At 37.3% G+C, this 13,487-nt stretch overlaps 2 protein-coding genes across 3 annotated transcripts; one reads left to right on the top strand and one right to left on the bottom strand.

Annotated features, from left to right (window-relative positions):
* Positions 1 to 359: 359 nt before the first annotated feature.
* Positions 360 to 4,328, bottom strand: PKP-BETA1 (plastidic pyruvate kinase beta subunit 1). Its single transcript, XM_021971312.2, has 12 exons — positions 3,867 to 4,328; positions 3,339 to 3,626; positions 3,004 to 3,169; positions 2,779 to 2,913; positions 2,554 to 2,664; positions 2,364 to 2,452; positions 2,067 to 2,129; positions 1,775 to 1,950; positions 1,567 to 1,669; positions 1,303 to 1,451; positions 976 to 1,084; positions 360 to 743 (listed from the first exon to the last, which is right to left on the bottom strand). The coding sequence occupies exons 1-12, from the start codon at positions 4,098 to 4,100 to the stop codon at positions 636 to 638; spliced, it is 1,731 nt and encodes a 576-aa protein (XP_021827004.2). The 5' UTR covers positions 4,101 to 4,328; the 3' UTR covers positions 360 to 635.
* Positions 4,329 to 4,855: 527 nt separating this feature from the next.
* On the top strand, positions 4,856 to 13,010 carry ATIM (timeless family protein). 2 transcript variants are annotated; one of them, XM_021971400.2, is made up of 19 exons: positions 4,856 to 5,097; positions 5,380 to 5,532; positions 5,620 to 5,779; positions 6,103 to 6,421; positions 6,736 to 6,879; positions 6,960 to 7,149; positions 7,232 to 7,362; positions 7,723 to 7,941; positions 8,063 to 8,229; positions 8,636 to 8,714; positions 8,792 to 9,322; positions 9,412 to 9,782; positions 10,040 to 10,120; positions 10,205 to 10,309; positions 10,528 to 10,761; positions 11,387 to 11,455; positions 11,575 to 11,799; positions 12,164 to 12,271; positions 12,417 to 13,010. In XM_021971400.2, the coding sequence occupies exons 1-19, from the start codon at positions 4,995 to 4,997 to the stop codon at positions 12,763 to 12,765; spliced, it is 3,738 nt and encodes a 1,245-aa protein (XP_021827092.2). In that variant the 5' UTR covers positions 4,856 to 4,994; the 3' UTR covers positions 12,766 to 13,010. The 2 variants fall into 2 exon arrangements, with proteins under 2 accessions (XP_021827092.2, XP_021827091.2); XM_021971399.2 differs by having other exon boundaries at positions 10,037 to 10,120.
* Positions 13,011 to 13,487: the final 477 nt, after the last annotated feature.

The following is a 13,487-nucleotide window of genomic DNA, read 5'->3' as shown; positions in this document are numbered from 1 at the left end:
CTTAGTAAATTAAAAGTCTGCTTCATTCGTCCAATCCCAACCCAGCCATTATAAACTATCACCAAGATAACATTAAGAAACAGAGCATGATTATGGAACTCGTAATTTAAAATTGGGACGCCAAACTTGGCAACTGTTCCTCACAAGCAATGCCAGCTACAAAAACGGTTGGCGACGGATATCATAATCTGATCCGTTTACTAAATCAAACTATCAAACTATCAAACAAATTGCATACATAAATTAAAAGTCAGCAGTTGGCCAAAGCTGTGTGCACTCAAGTTTGAATCACCCTAAATTAGATAAATTTAGAATTGTTTAGACAATCACTCGTAAAAAAGAACTAACAAATTAGACGGTTAAGTAAAGTTAATCGATTCATTCCAACTGCCAAATTTATAATTTAACATTCACTCACTGTTCTGCTACGCCAAATTAATTAGAAGGGGGAAAATCGGAGTACAAAAAATAGCAATAAGACACGAAAGCATACATAAAAGAGGGGGAAAAACAAACCAAGAAACTATTGCGGCAATTCCGCTGAAGTACACCAGAAATGCTATAATGACTCGAAATTATCGTGGTGTAAAGGCAGATAACTAAGTTACGAGGGCTCTCTTCCATCTCCATTGCATCTAAACTTTGCGCACTTGAATATTGTGAGTGGACTGGATCCGCCAAATGGGTTGTCTGCCACTCTGAACGAGTGCCACCTCTTCTCCTTCCTTTACCATGCCTTGCTTCTGTATATGAAACACCAGAAAATACATCAACAAAGTTGAAACGATCAAATAATTAAACATTAAATCCATTTGACAAGGGCTTTAAAATGGTTGGCATTGCTAGGTTGGCCCAAATCCAAAGCATTGACTGGTATGTTCCATGAAATTTTTTAAAGATAAATAACCAAAAATATGGTTCCGGCCAATTTAAATTATTCCTCATAAATTTAGGAAAATTCCAGCAAAGCATTACCTGCAGCACAGTCAAGGCATTGCTGAAACTTGTCTCAGCATCATCTGTGAACTCCATGTATATGGGACATACACCTTGATATAAAGCCAGTCTCTGTTGTATCCTCTTACTGCATGTCATCAAAGTACTAGATCAGCCAAATAATCAAATTCATATTCCTAATGGTAAGAGTATTTTAACTGATACAGTTACAAAATTTAAAATATTTAATATATCCATGTGCATGCAAGGGGGTAAAAAATCTATCAAGGGTGAAGTTGTGCTCCAACAAAACTCTGGTCAGAGTATCACAAATACGCCTTCGTAACAAATAACATGAAAACTCACTCATTTGTAAAGGCAAATACGGTCCCAGAAGGCCGATAATGGCTCAAAAGAATAGCCATGAAACCAGTTCTGGTAAAGACAACAATTGAGGTACCAAGAGTATTGGACATAATGGTTGCATGGTAAGCAAACATCTCACTCATGTGGTTCTGCAGAAATAAAGAATTCAAGTCAGTTTTTATTCTGACAAACAAATGGAAAAATTTGTCCAGATGGTAGGATGCTGCGTACAAAAAATGAATAAATAAATGTATGCTCCCTGACCTTGAAAGCTTTACCAAGATTGGCTGGCAATTCACCACCTAAGATGGTTGCCTCTGTCCGAAGTGCAACAGTGTGCATAACTTTCACGGCCTTCAAAGGGAACCTACATGGAAATGAAATCACTTTATTACATGATCCTATGGTCTAAATGACTAGACTATAGTTGAAAACTGGTTCCTATTGCATAATTCCGATAGCCACAACTTACTTTCCGTGAGCAGTTTCTCCTGAAAGCATAACTGCATCAGCGCCCTCTCTAACAGCAATGGCAATGTCTGATACCTCAGCTCTGGTTGGTGTTGGGTGAACAATCATGCTTTCCAGCATATTTGTTGCCACAATAACAGCTTTCCCCATGCTACGGCAGATCCTGATTATCTCTTCCTACATTTTGAAATATAAATCAGGGGGTTCAGAATGTAATAGATTAACTCAACTTAATGTTACAATCATGTTAACTGGATTGAAATTTCAATTGTGATATGTTTGTCTTTAACAACCTGCAGAAGTGGAACCTCTTCAATAGGGAGCTCTGCACCAAGATCTCCTCTTGCAACCATAGCCTAAAAGAAGATAATCATGTGTGAGTATTATCAGGCAAGGGTTAGAAAGTTTTATGTATATATTAAAAGAAAAGGATGGTATTTACATGATTTCCATATAGTAGTTGCATTTTATATTAAAAAATGTGTATTAAAGGTAAAAATTATCATACATTAAATTATGATATACAAAAAGTGTTTTTAACATGCAAATATTCAGGGAAAAAGCTTCCATTCATTGATTCAGGAGATTACCCCATCGGATGCTGTGATAATGGAGTGCAAATTTGGGATAGAGTCAGCACTTTCTATCTTTACAATAACGTGTATATCAGCGCCAGAGCCTGCAATATCAAATGGAAATACAATTATTTGTAAGCATTAAGCAAAAACGTGGTAATCAAATATATTTTGTGGATAAAGATAACAATATTTTGAATCTTACTTTGCAGATAATTCTTCAATTCATGAACAACTTGTGCATCTTTGACAAATGAAACAGCATAGAAGTCAACTTTATTATCCACTCCAAATTTAATATCTTCCCAGTCTTTCTCTGCAACAAATAAGTTAGACAACTATATTCATTAGCAAAACAGGCAATAAAGACATTTAAAAGAACATATGAATAAACTATTAATGGATATAATCAATAAATTAGGAACCTAACCAGTGATGGAAGGCAATGTTGCACTTTTCCCTCGCACATTCAAATGTCGACGAGACTTAAGCTCTCCTCCATCAACAACTTCACATTTCACTGATTCTTCTGTCTTGGACTTCACCAGAAATGACATCATACCACCTACAGCACAAATCAAGAGTCAGTGTGCATAAAAATATAAACATAACTTCAGTGGTTAACCCAAAAAAAAGAAGTAAAACTTCAGCATACCATCAACCAGAAGCATGTCTCCTGGTTCTACATCATTAACAAAATCATCATAGTTCACACTAACACAACCCGCTGTGCCAACCCCTCTACGAATTGTAAAAGTAAATTCTTGGCCACTTTCCAAGTTGATTGGCTGTGGCAGGTCACCACTCCTAACCTCAGGACCCTGACACAGAAGAACACATCATCAATAGAATGACTCCGATATAATCCAAATAGTAACACATCATATGTCAAATCAAACCTGAATTGGGGGGAAAATTTACTGACTTACGCAATGCAATGTTATGACTTGATACGGAAGGAATAAGAACAAACAATAAGGGAAACCTTACCTTGGTATCAAGCATGATTGCAATGACATTGTCTTTAGATTGCTCATTATATTCTTTAACCAAGTCAATAACTTTCTGATGAGAAGCATGATCTCCGTGGGACATATTAAGCCGGGCAACATTCATTCCAGCCTCCGCCAACTTCCAGATCATTTCACGTGTGTTTGTGGAAGGACCAATTGTGCAAACAATCTTTGTCTTACGTTTGACTACTGGCTTTGACCACATACCCACCGATGTGTCATCATGTTGTTGAATTGCCCGGAACTTCTGAAATTGATCCTCTATCTGATCAGCAACACCAAAGAAACTACAGTAAGCATAGATTCTAACTTGTATCCACAATTTCAACAAAAGCAGCCTCGCTCTACTTAAACAAGCTAAATATCTAGCAATCAATTATCAGCCTATCTACTATCAATTCAAAAACAAAAATGTAACTTTTTCTTCTGATTTCCTACAACTTCTCGGCAACCAAACACATCAAGCACAAAAAGCAAAAAAGGAAGAAGATTGAGTAGCACGAACCTTGGGTGTGTCTTCAGGTGAGACGGGGACGACCTCGGTCTGTAGGGGTCGCTTTGCAGTGACTTCAAACCTCTTATTGCCAAACGCTTTCCAGCTCTTCTTCTTTTCCTCGCGAGCCAGAACTTTGGAAGCGAAGCTCGGAGGCTTCAGCTTCTCTGTCCGGCCCTGTACCGATCCAGAGCTAGGACAAAGGATCGAACTCTGAATCGCCCGCATAGCCACCACTTGAGCCATTGTTGTTGCAGAGAATGGTAGAGGTTTGGAAATGCGAAGTTTTGGAGGAGGCTGTAGTGAGTTCCGAGGATTTAAACGAATGCGGGGGGAGGTTGTAGAAGTCGCCGCTAAATTAGGCGGAGGTTTTGAGGGGACAGAAAGAAGAGAGTTAAGGAGGGCTTTGGTTGTATCGAAGAAACGAAACGTAGCGCTGCTGAGTAAAAGTTGTTCAACTTCTATCGAAGCGGAGAGCTTTCTCAAAAGTGAACGGGTGGGTCACGAGACTCGTTGGTCTCATTACTCATGTTTGGGCCTCTGGAAAGAGTGGGCATATTGGGTTGGTTTGCAAATAAATCCTAAACTTTAATATTTTTCATCATGTTGGCTGATTAGCTTTACTTGATGTTACTAATTCACTAAACGTATATATTTATTACATTATGTTATACTTTCTACAAATAAAAATGATGATTATATTTTTCCCCAATACAAAAATGGTCCTAAACCCAACATTTATTTTTATTTTTTTTGACAATATAATTTTTTTTAAGTTAAGTTTGAATCAATATTTCAATTAGCCATAATGCATAGCAAATTTGATTTATGCACTGAATTTATTTTGTTATCGGGATATAGACCTATTTCGGTGAAGTTTTTGTGCAACGAAGATAACAGATCAGCTCCACTAACAAACTGACACCTGTACAACTAAATTGCCACCTCAGCTAAAAAAGCCCACCAGAGCGATTGATGAGCGCGGGAAATTCACATCAAAATTCGCGCCAGCAGAGCCATCACAATAAACCCTTTCACTGAGATCCGATCGCTCTCGCGCTAAATCCTTTTATTCGCCACCCTCTCCAGAAATCCTAAACTATTGAAACCTAATTCGAAAACAATAAAGTTCGGCAGAAGATGGACTTGCAAGGCTTATCGGCGATATGCTCTGATCTTGGAATTGCAGAAGAGGATGACAATGGCAACCGGATCGGTTACTCAAAGAGCAAGTACTGCTTAGGTACGTTACCTATGCCTTCGAGAAATCTCCGTTTGACTGCCAAGAACATTTCGGAAATGGAAGGATAATGAAACATAAGGAAATCATATGGGCTCGATTGAGATTTCATTTGGTTTCTAGCAATTTTAAATTAGATTTCATTTAAGCCATTAGCTTTAGCTCAAATACACGAGGAAATCATATGGGCTCGATTGAGCGGATGAAAACAAAATATGGAGTGGGATGTTATTTTCTTCAATTAAGTGTGGGGTTGAAATTTTGGTTTTCTTTTTTCATTGACAGATAATTTGAAAGATTTGCTAAGGTTTTTGAGGCGTGATGACCCACAGAATCGGGATGTTTTTAAACAAGTCTGTAAATGGAAGATTGTGGATCAGGATTTGGTACCCATTATTGAACACTGCCAAGATGACACCAACTTGGTTTTAAATGCAGGTAAGTTCATTTTATATTTTCGTTACATGTTTATGAAAAATTACTGCAAAGTGATGACTTCAATTATTCATTGTTTGGAATTTTCAGTGAAGGTTCTTGTGTTCCTAACTATGCCAATTGAGCCTTCGTCAAATGACATTTTACAACAGATAGAGTTTCTATGGAAGTTGAAGTCTTCAATTACGTCCAGTGACATTATTGCAGTTATAGTATCACTTCTGGAAAGCCCACTAGAAAATTTGGAAAGGTGAGGGTAAATTTTTTAAGTATACTTCATCTTCTGCCTCTTCGGTTGTTTGAAAATTACACATACTTCATCTTCTATGGGAGTTGAAGTCTTTGCAGCAAAGTACTTGTCCCAGCTATCTCTTTACCTATAAGATTACCTGAGTACCTAGCTGATTCACTAAATTCATGTTGGTTTTCTGAATTTTGATGGGTCATAATTTATTTTTTGTTCATAGGTTCTTTTCTGGTGCTCAATAATCATTATTTTGTTTACTCACTATATCTTCATGTAGTTTCTAGATTTCTCATAATTGGTTTGATGACTAATCCTATCCTACACAGTGATGTGTTCACGGAGGATGACTGGAAATTGGTGCAGCTGGTACTTACATTATTCCGAAACATTTTAGCTGTTCAAGAAATTTCACTACAGCAGAAGGCTGGGGGAACTGCCAGTCAATTTGTATCACTCAGAGATAGATTTCTGGAACTTTTGTTTCATGAGAATGTGATGGACTTAGTTTTGGTCATAACCCAGCATATTGGGGATTCCCGTAGCTATCTCTGTCAAGATAACTTGCTTTTATTGGAGATTTTTCATTACATATTTATGGGTCAAGAGCCAGAGTTGATTGCAAACACATGTTCAAAAGGTCCTAAGGTTGGTTTCTCTTCATCTCTTTTTGAATTCTTTCTTATAGAAATGTCGTTTGTTCAAAGCTAGCAAGAAATGTAAATAAGGATGAGCCTCAGATAAGAATCTTTGATTTGAGACATAGGTAGAGCCACCATACGAATTTTTTTATTTATTTTTAATAACAATAGTGCAACAAGTTCAAATCGGATCAATAAAAAATACTTTCCTTTTCTTGCTTTATATTCTTAACTTATTAGATTTGAATTATTTGTCCGATGATGTGAGCTTACATTTAGTTATAGTTTTCTAACAGTCCAGTAATAACTTGTAATTATTAGGTGGATGGAGGAGACACCGCAGGTTCTCTAAATAGTCTCAAGTCTATAATGGAGGAAGAAGAAGAAGAGAAAAAAAGACTTTCTAGACTATGCAACGTGGGTCGTCATTCACATTTTAGCGGAACTTTTACCCAGCTTACTTTGGTAGGGAGTTTCACAATGGAATGATGCTAGCGAGGTTTTTAGTAGATCATTCTCTAATAGCAATGAACTTTTCTTGGCAGGATGGTTCTAAGGCAGTCTTGAAGGGAAAACCTACTTCTGCCTCATGTAATACCTTGCTTAAACCACATAGTCGTCGAGGTCCAATAAAAAAGATTGCTTGGGATCATGGGACATTGCCTTCGACGAAGGATAAGATTTTAGAATTGCTTCATGATTTCGTAAACCAGTTTTTATCAGGGGGTTACAATGGTATGTCTCTTCTTTTTAGTTTCTGTTTTATGTTTGTTTACTTGGTGTTATTGCATAATTACAAAGTTTGCATGTGTATCAGTTTTGATGCAGTCAATTCGCATGGATACTGAAAAGGACCACCACGCAATTCAGAACAGTGATGTCATTATCTTCTTTCAGGTTGCTCAGTTTGTTACTTCTTTCCAATATCACAAGTCTTCAATTTCTAAGGTGAGACAAGCTAATCTTAGATTATTATGTTAGTTGTTTCACAAATAGGCATGGTAATTACTGTTTGCAAAATGAAAACTGTTAAATGACTCATTTTTCAATTAGTAAACTAACCTCTTTGCATGGAGAAAGACCATTATTCCCTCATCTCAATCCATCCCAACACACATCTCAACCAGTGCAGAAATGATCTTTCCCCCAAACTAAAAGGGTTTAGTTTTTGTACTTCTGATAGAATGGGTCCATGTTTCATAGTGGTTTTCTTCTGGGTCGTTTCACATTTCTTGAGGATATTCCCAAGTCACATTTCTTGTCTGGAGAATTATAATTGTTTGATCTGTATCTTCTATGCCTTAACAGCCAAGCATCGGTGCAGAAGCAGACACAACTGAAGCTCCCACCCATAAAGATGCTGATATCACATTCTTCAGAGGTGATGTATGTGGACCCATCGCAGCATCAATGAATGACTCAATGTTCCAACTAGTCATTTCAAAGTGGCGTTATGCATTTGATGGCTTGAAGGAAACACATGACTACAAGTTTCTATCTGCAGCTGGTTCTCTTTTGAAAATTATGGTGATTCACTATTTCATTACTGATGTTTTTTAGTGCATATTAAATTTGAAGTTGGAATAAGAACTGTATTAATAATTATGCCCTCGTAACATGCTTCTCAACCAACTTCTCTTCCTTCCAGATTCGAATGCTAGATTTGGTGCTTAAGTTATTGCCAGGGAACTCCAAGGAGCCTCAAACAGCCCGCATACTTCTGTACAAGTTATTTTATGACCAGACTGATGAGGGGATGACTCATTTCCTGATAAATTTGCTCAAATCATTTGATACTCACAAACAACCCAGAAGGTTTTTTCCTTTTCATATCAATTAATACGTTTTTTTTATATATTAAATTTTCCAGTATAATTTCTCACCTTTCAAATCCTGTGGAGAGGTTCTCTCCGTTAGCTGTGTAATCCAATATGAGAGAGAATTAGAGGAATGCTGTATTTTTTTGTTGGGCAAAAAGATTTAGTAATGCAATCTTTAAGAAAAGGAGATGATTCAATTCTGCAGGGTATGAATTTGACTGATCATTTAGCAACACTTGTCCTTAATATTAAGATACTATTAGTAAAATACATCCCTGGAAAATGATATTTAGGATCCATTTGTCTTTGATTGAAGGGAAGTTATTCTAAAACTGATTAACATTTTTTCTCTTGATTGAATGCCTCTAATCTTTGTCCTATTCACATGTTTTCCTTATCAGTGATCTTGCAGATCTGGTCGAGATGGTTTATAAAGTTTTACGACTAATGGAAAACCTTCAAGCATGTGGAACTTTGAGGGTATAATGCATTCGTAATTTTGGATGGGGAATATTTTATTGTATTTGTACTAAAACCATTTTTCTTTCATGATTAAGGTTTCTAAAAAATCAAGGAAGGCGAGGAAGAAAAGAATACCGAGTGAGACGGAAACAGAAAATAAACTCGTAGGAGAACATGCTACCACTCAGAAAGAGATCGGCATCTCCAATGGTGAACATTCAACAGATGTGAGTGTGACAGAGAACAGAAGCCTAACCACAAGTTCCAATGGGAAAGAAGACATCAATATCCCTGCTCAGCCTGATGAATGCAAAATATCGTTTTTGGAGACAGAAAACCTCCAAGACAGTCTGGCACGTATAGATTGCAAAACTTCTGATGATGCCAATGGTGATCCTTGTTATAGCACCGGTGATTCTTCTGCTGATGAGCAGGTAGCTGCAACTGATGAAGTTGATTTTAAGGTGTCAAATTTGATTTCTGCTTTTTCAAACAACAACATCATCCAGAAACTGTGTTGGTTGCTTAAGTTTTATAAGAGTAATTTGACCAGTTCAAATCACTACATAGTATGCATGCTGCGAAGGATCAGTGATGACCTCGAGCTCTCCCCAATGCTGTATCAGGTTAAACTTCATACATCTTTAGATAATTTATGCAGCCATTTACAGTTCATTTCTCATCTAACGTTTCCATGCAATTTTTTTTTTTGCAGTTATCACTTCTCACTACATTCTATGACATCCTAGTTGAGCAGAAGTCATCTCCATGCAAGGCATATGAAACCATTGTTGAATTTTTGACAAATTTGGTCAGGAAAATGCTCAAAAAGATGAAAAATCAACCCCTACTTTTTGTGGAAATTCTCTTCTGGAAGACTCGCAAAGAATGCCATTACATTAATGCTGAGTATTTATTGCATGAGCTTGGCCATTTGAAGAAAGAAAGTAGAAACTGGGCAAACAGTTTAGGGGATGAAGAAATTGGTCAGTCACTGGACAAGGGATGGACAAGTAGAAGCATAGCTGATGCACTTGGTGAAGACGAAGCCGATGTTGTGCTCTCTCATGAGCTTGGACATGAGAAGTAAGACATGTTTCTGAAGCCGGAATATTCACATTGTCTTCATTAAATTATTTTGTGATGTTATCAGTTAAGTTATTGTAGAATCTAAGACCATCCTTTGGTTGTCTGGCCTTGCTCTCGAGAATTGTGAAGTTTATTTTATTCATTTCCACTGGTTTACCATGTTGCCAAAAAACAAAAAGGCCAGAGTAAGGACTTTTCTAACTGAATACGGATACTGCAAGAGGAGCTAAATATGCCTTCTTTTTGTGCAGTAGTGGAGAAAATTTTGGCAAAGTGAAGGGAGGTACTGCATCTATTTCAGATAATGAGATCAATGGGCAAGAAAATTATGACAAGTACGTCCTTCATACTTACAACTTGATTAACATTGTCTTTCAGTTATCATCTTATTGAAACCTTGATGCATTTGGCTGTTGCAGTGGTGGCCAGGCAATAGAGAATGAAACTGAAAAGGTTTCTAGAAAAAACAAGCGACTTGTTATTGGGGCTGAACTGGAGATGAAAATTAAGGATCTGTATGAGAAGTATGGTCCCATGATCTAAGTTTTTTTTTATTTCTCCCTTTTCTTTTTTGAGCTTTTAACTTGACATTGGTATATCTAATATCAGCTGAAAGATACAAAAGTGCAATTGCCGTGATGACTGTTTTACACATAATTTGAGTTGTGCCTGTATAGCAGTGTAGGCCTACTTTTTTCATCCAGCTTACTTAAATCTTTCCTGACAAATGTGGCCAATTTAGATTCAAGGATGACCAGAACTGTAGTCATCTTATTGCGAAAGCTCTTGATCCTGATGGTAGAGTTTCGCCAGCTCAAATTTCCAACAAGCTTAAACAGCTTGGACTGAAAGTTGTCCGAAGGAAAAGACTGCGCCATGCTCAAGAATCTGTTTCCACTGGGCCTAGTCAAATTGATGGAGATGGAAGAGTCGTAAAAGCAGTTAATACTCATTGTGAATCAAACAGTCAGCCGCTGTAAGTATTTGTAGATGAATATTAATTTCTTAGTATTACATTTTGTATACTTTTTGTTTATTTTTCTGTATTTTTTTTTAAGTTTTTCTAGGCATTTGTATTCAAAGTAAATATTCATTTGATTTAAATATCATAGAGCACGTACTCTTTTTTTGATTTCCCCTCTTCCCCCACCTAAAACCTTGTTTTTCGAGTAGCAGGGGTTGTGAACTTGCAACGCAGAATCTAATCAAATAGCTGCTGATTTCATTCACTTGTAGCCTATAATTTATGTCCATTGGTTTTGTTTTTGCACTTTGGGATAGATCTTGGATGGCTGCTGTCTTTCGTTGCAGTTGGTCACTGTTTATTAATTGTAAATTTGAAGATTACACATTTACCAAGAAAAAAATTTGATAGATTACGTACTCATTCTTTTGCTTCCCCAACCTCCTCCCACATTTGTTTTTGAGAAGCAGCTGTGAACTCGCAACAGTTTGGCTTAGATAAATGGCTGCTGTGTGGCCTTTAGTCTGTAATTTTGGTCCACTCTTCTCTTTGATTCTGTGACAAGTCTTAATGCTTGATGTTATATGTTGCTTCGCTGCTCCAGCTGTTTATTAGTTTCAACTTGATTGTTTTATAGGCACACAAGAAAAAGAGTCCGTGCCTTCAGTGAAGATCAGGAAACTAACATTAGATCTCTATATGAGCAGTAAGTACTACTTGGTTACTTGGTAGTAATATAAGATTTGATCTCTTTTCACTTGATAGATGCTGGAGGTTACTATTCTTTAGTTTTAAAGAAAAAAATTTTGTCTTTGTCATACCCAGATTTAAAGACCATAAAAGGTGCAGCCACATGATTGCAAATGCAATGGACGGTGATGGTAAATTCACAGCTTCTCAAGTTTCTCGTAAGCTTAAGCAGCTTGGTTTACATATTCCTCGGAAGAAGAGGTCTGCAGCCGGCATGCTGAGAGATGAGGATCTTAATGACTCTAATACAAACAAAGAGCATGACTCTGATGATGAGACGCTGTTATCATTAATGAAAAGGTCATACATCCTTTTTGTTTTGTTATTAAATTTATTTCACCACTAGTTCTCTACTTGCTTAGTTTCCATAATGTGTGGGCACTTGCACCGCATATGTAAAACTCCATATTCCTTTTGGTTAAACCTTCCAATATAATGTTGTGAAACTCCATAATCCTATTATGGTCTGTGTTCATACTCCTAATTAAATTATAGGAATATTTCTCATGCCAACAACTCAAAGTCAATTGCCTCGTAGACATTTACTTTGGACTTTGGATACACTAGAAGCTTCTTTCTCTTGTAAATTTATGTTGGCTCCATGTGTAAATACAACATGCATGATCTGTAGATATTAGTATGACAATAATTTTTGAACTTCCAGGGGCAAAAAGGATCATAGCAGATTCAGTGAAGAATTACTAGAGCAGACTACTGGACGAAAAGTGTCGGAAGATGATTCTGATGATGAAATCCTAAGCTCTGCTCTCAAGTAAATCTTTCTCTCTCTCTCTCTCTCTCTCTCTCTCTCTCTCTCTCTCTCTCTAAAAAAGTATAAGAATGATGAAGTCATAGGATTCTGATTGTGTAAGGTAACTATTTCTTCTAATTCTAATTCATTTGTCTTTTGGATATAGGAAAACCAGGAGACCCCTTTCCAAGCCCATGGATCAAAACTCTGCAGCCATCTCAATTCAGGGAACATCAAGCAGTAATGCTTTGGAAGATGGAGTTGACGAAGGCTCTGCCTTCAAGCATCTTAGTCCGAATGGCACGGCAGAAGCTGCAGTTAGAGGCGCCGGCACCGGCACTGGCACTGGCAATCCATTAGATGCTGGACCTGTGAAAAATTTGGAGGATTTGCAACATGAGCAAATGGACAATGACTTGGCGGATTCAGGGGATGAAATGGCTCATGGTGCATTCACAGAGAGTGGCGTAAGCAGAAGGAAGTTGAGGATGGCACTTGAAGATGAAGATGACTGAGTGCATCTCTCTCTCTCTACCATCGTGCTGATGATATCGTGACGTGTTATTATCCAGAGTTGCGAAGGAAGTCATCCATTTTTCTTGAAACTGCAATCAGATTTTGCTTTTAAGATTATTGATGTTTGAGTGTAGTGTAGATTGTGTAAAGGGACTCGTCAGTATATGGACACGGGGAAAAAGATTGTACAGGTTGGACCACTGTCCACGGATGAAAATTGTCTTGTTTCTGTAGTTTAACATTACCAACGTGCATGCCCATGGGTTGAAACCGATCATTTGGATCATCCGGACTGAAGAATTCAAAACCAAAAGTTACACTTGTAAACCGGATCACAAAATTATCTGACAATCTCTTGGATGGATGAATGGCAACTTGCACATCAAATAAGGGGAATTCTAGCATTCGTTTCTGGATGAGGATGGACTCACGGCCTTGATCAATTGACCTAATCTATATGTGTATGTACCTACCTCTTAATAAAATTGTATTGTTGTGCACATCACTATCTATAAATTATAATCACCCCTTTCGCAAGGAACCCCCGGCCTCAATTTCTTGCGTCAAATTATTTTCATATTGTTGATTAATATCTTCATGCCCCCATATTGTTGATTAATATTACAATAATTTTTCAAAATGCTGAAGTCAAAAGTCGTCCCTTCTAAATATTATCCGATTCTAAACATCACCATCGCCGCGTTGTTTCAATTTTCAACAA

This window comes from Prunus avium, chromosome 2 (genome assembly GCF_965620075.1).
Source record: "Prunus avium chromosome 2, drPruAviu1.hap1.1, whole genome shotgun sequence".
NCBI classification, from domain to species: domain Eukaryota; kingdom Viridiplantae; phylum Streptophyta; class Magnoliopsida; order Rosales; family Rosaceae; genus Prunus; species Prunus avium.
This window is presented reverse-complemented; position numbering and strand designations above follow the sequence as displayed.

Coding starts and splice junctions, on each gene's coding strand:
- PKP-BETA1 (XM_021971312.2), bottom strand. CDS start 4,100: ATGGCTCAAGTGGTGGCTATGCGGGCGATTCAGAGTTCGATCCTTTGT. Junction 2,130..2,363: donor TTATCACAGCATCCGATGGG/GTAATCTCCTGA, acceptor ATCTTCTTTTAG/GCTATGGTTGCAAGAGGAGA. Junction 1,670..1,774: donor GGAGAAACTGCTCACGGAAA/GTAAGTTGTGGC, acceptor ATTTCCATGTAG/GTTCCCTTTGAAGGCCGTGA.
- ATIM (XM_021971399.2), top strand. CDS start 4,995: ATGGACTTGCAAGGCTTATCGGCGATATGCTCTGATCTTGGAATTGCA. Junction 6,422..6,735: donor CATGTTCAAAAGGTCCTAAG/GTTGGTTTCTCT, acceptor TGTAATTATTAG/GTGGATGGAGGAGACACCGC. Junction 7,363..7,722: donor ACAAGTCTTCAATTTCTAAG/GTGAGACAAGCT, acceptor ATGCCTTAACAG/CCAAGCATCGGTGCAGAAGC.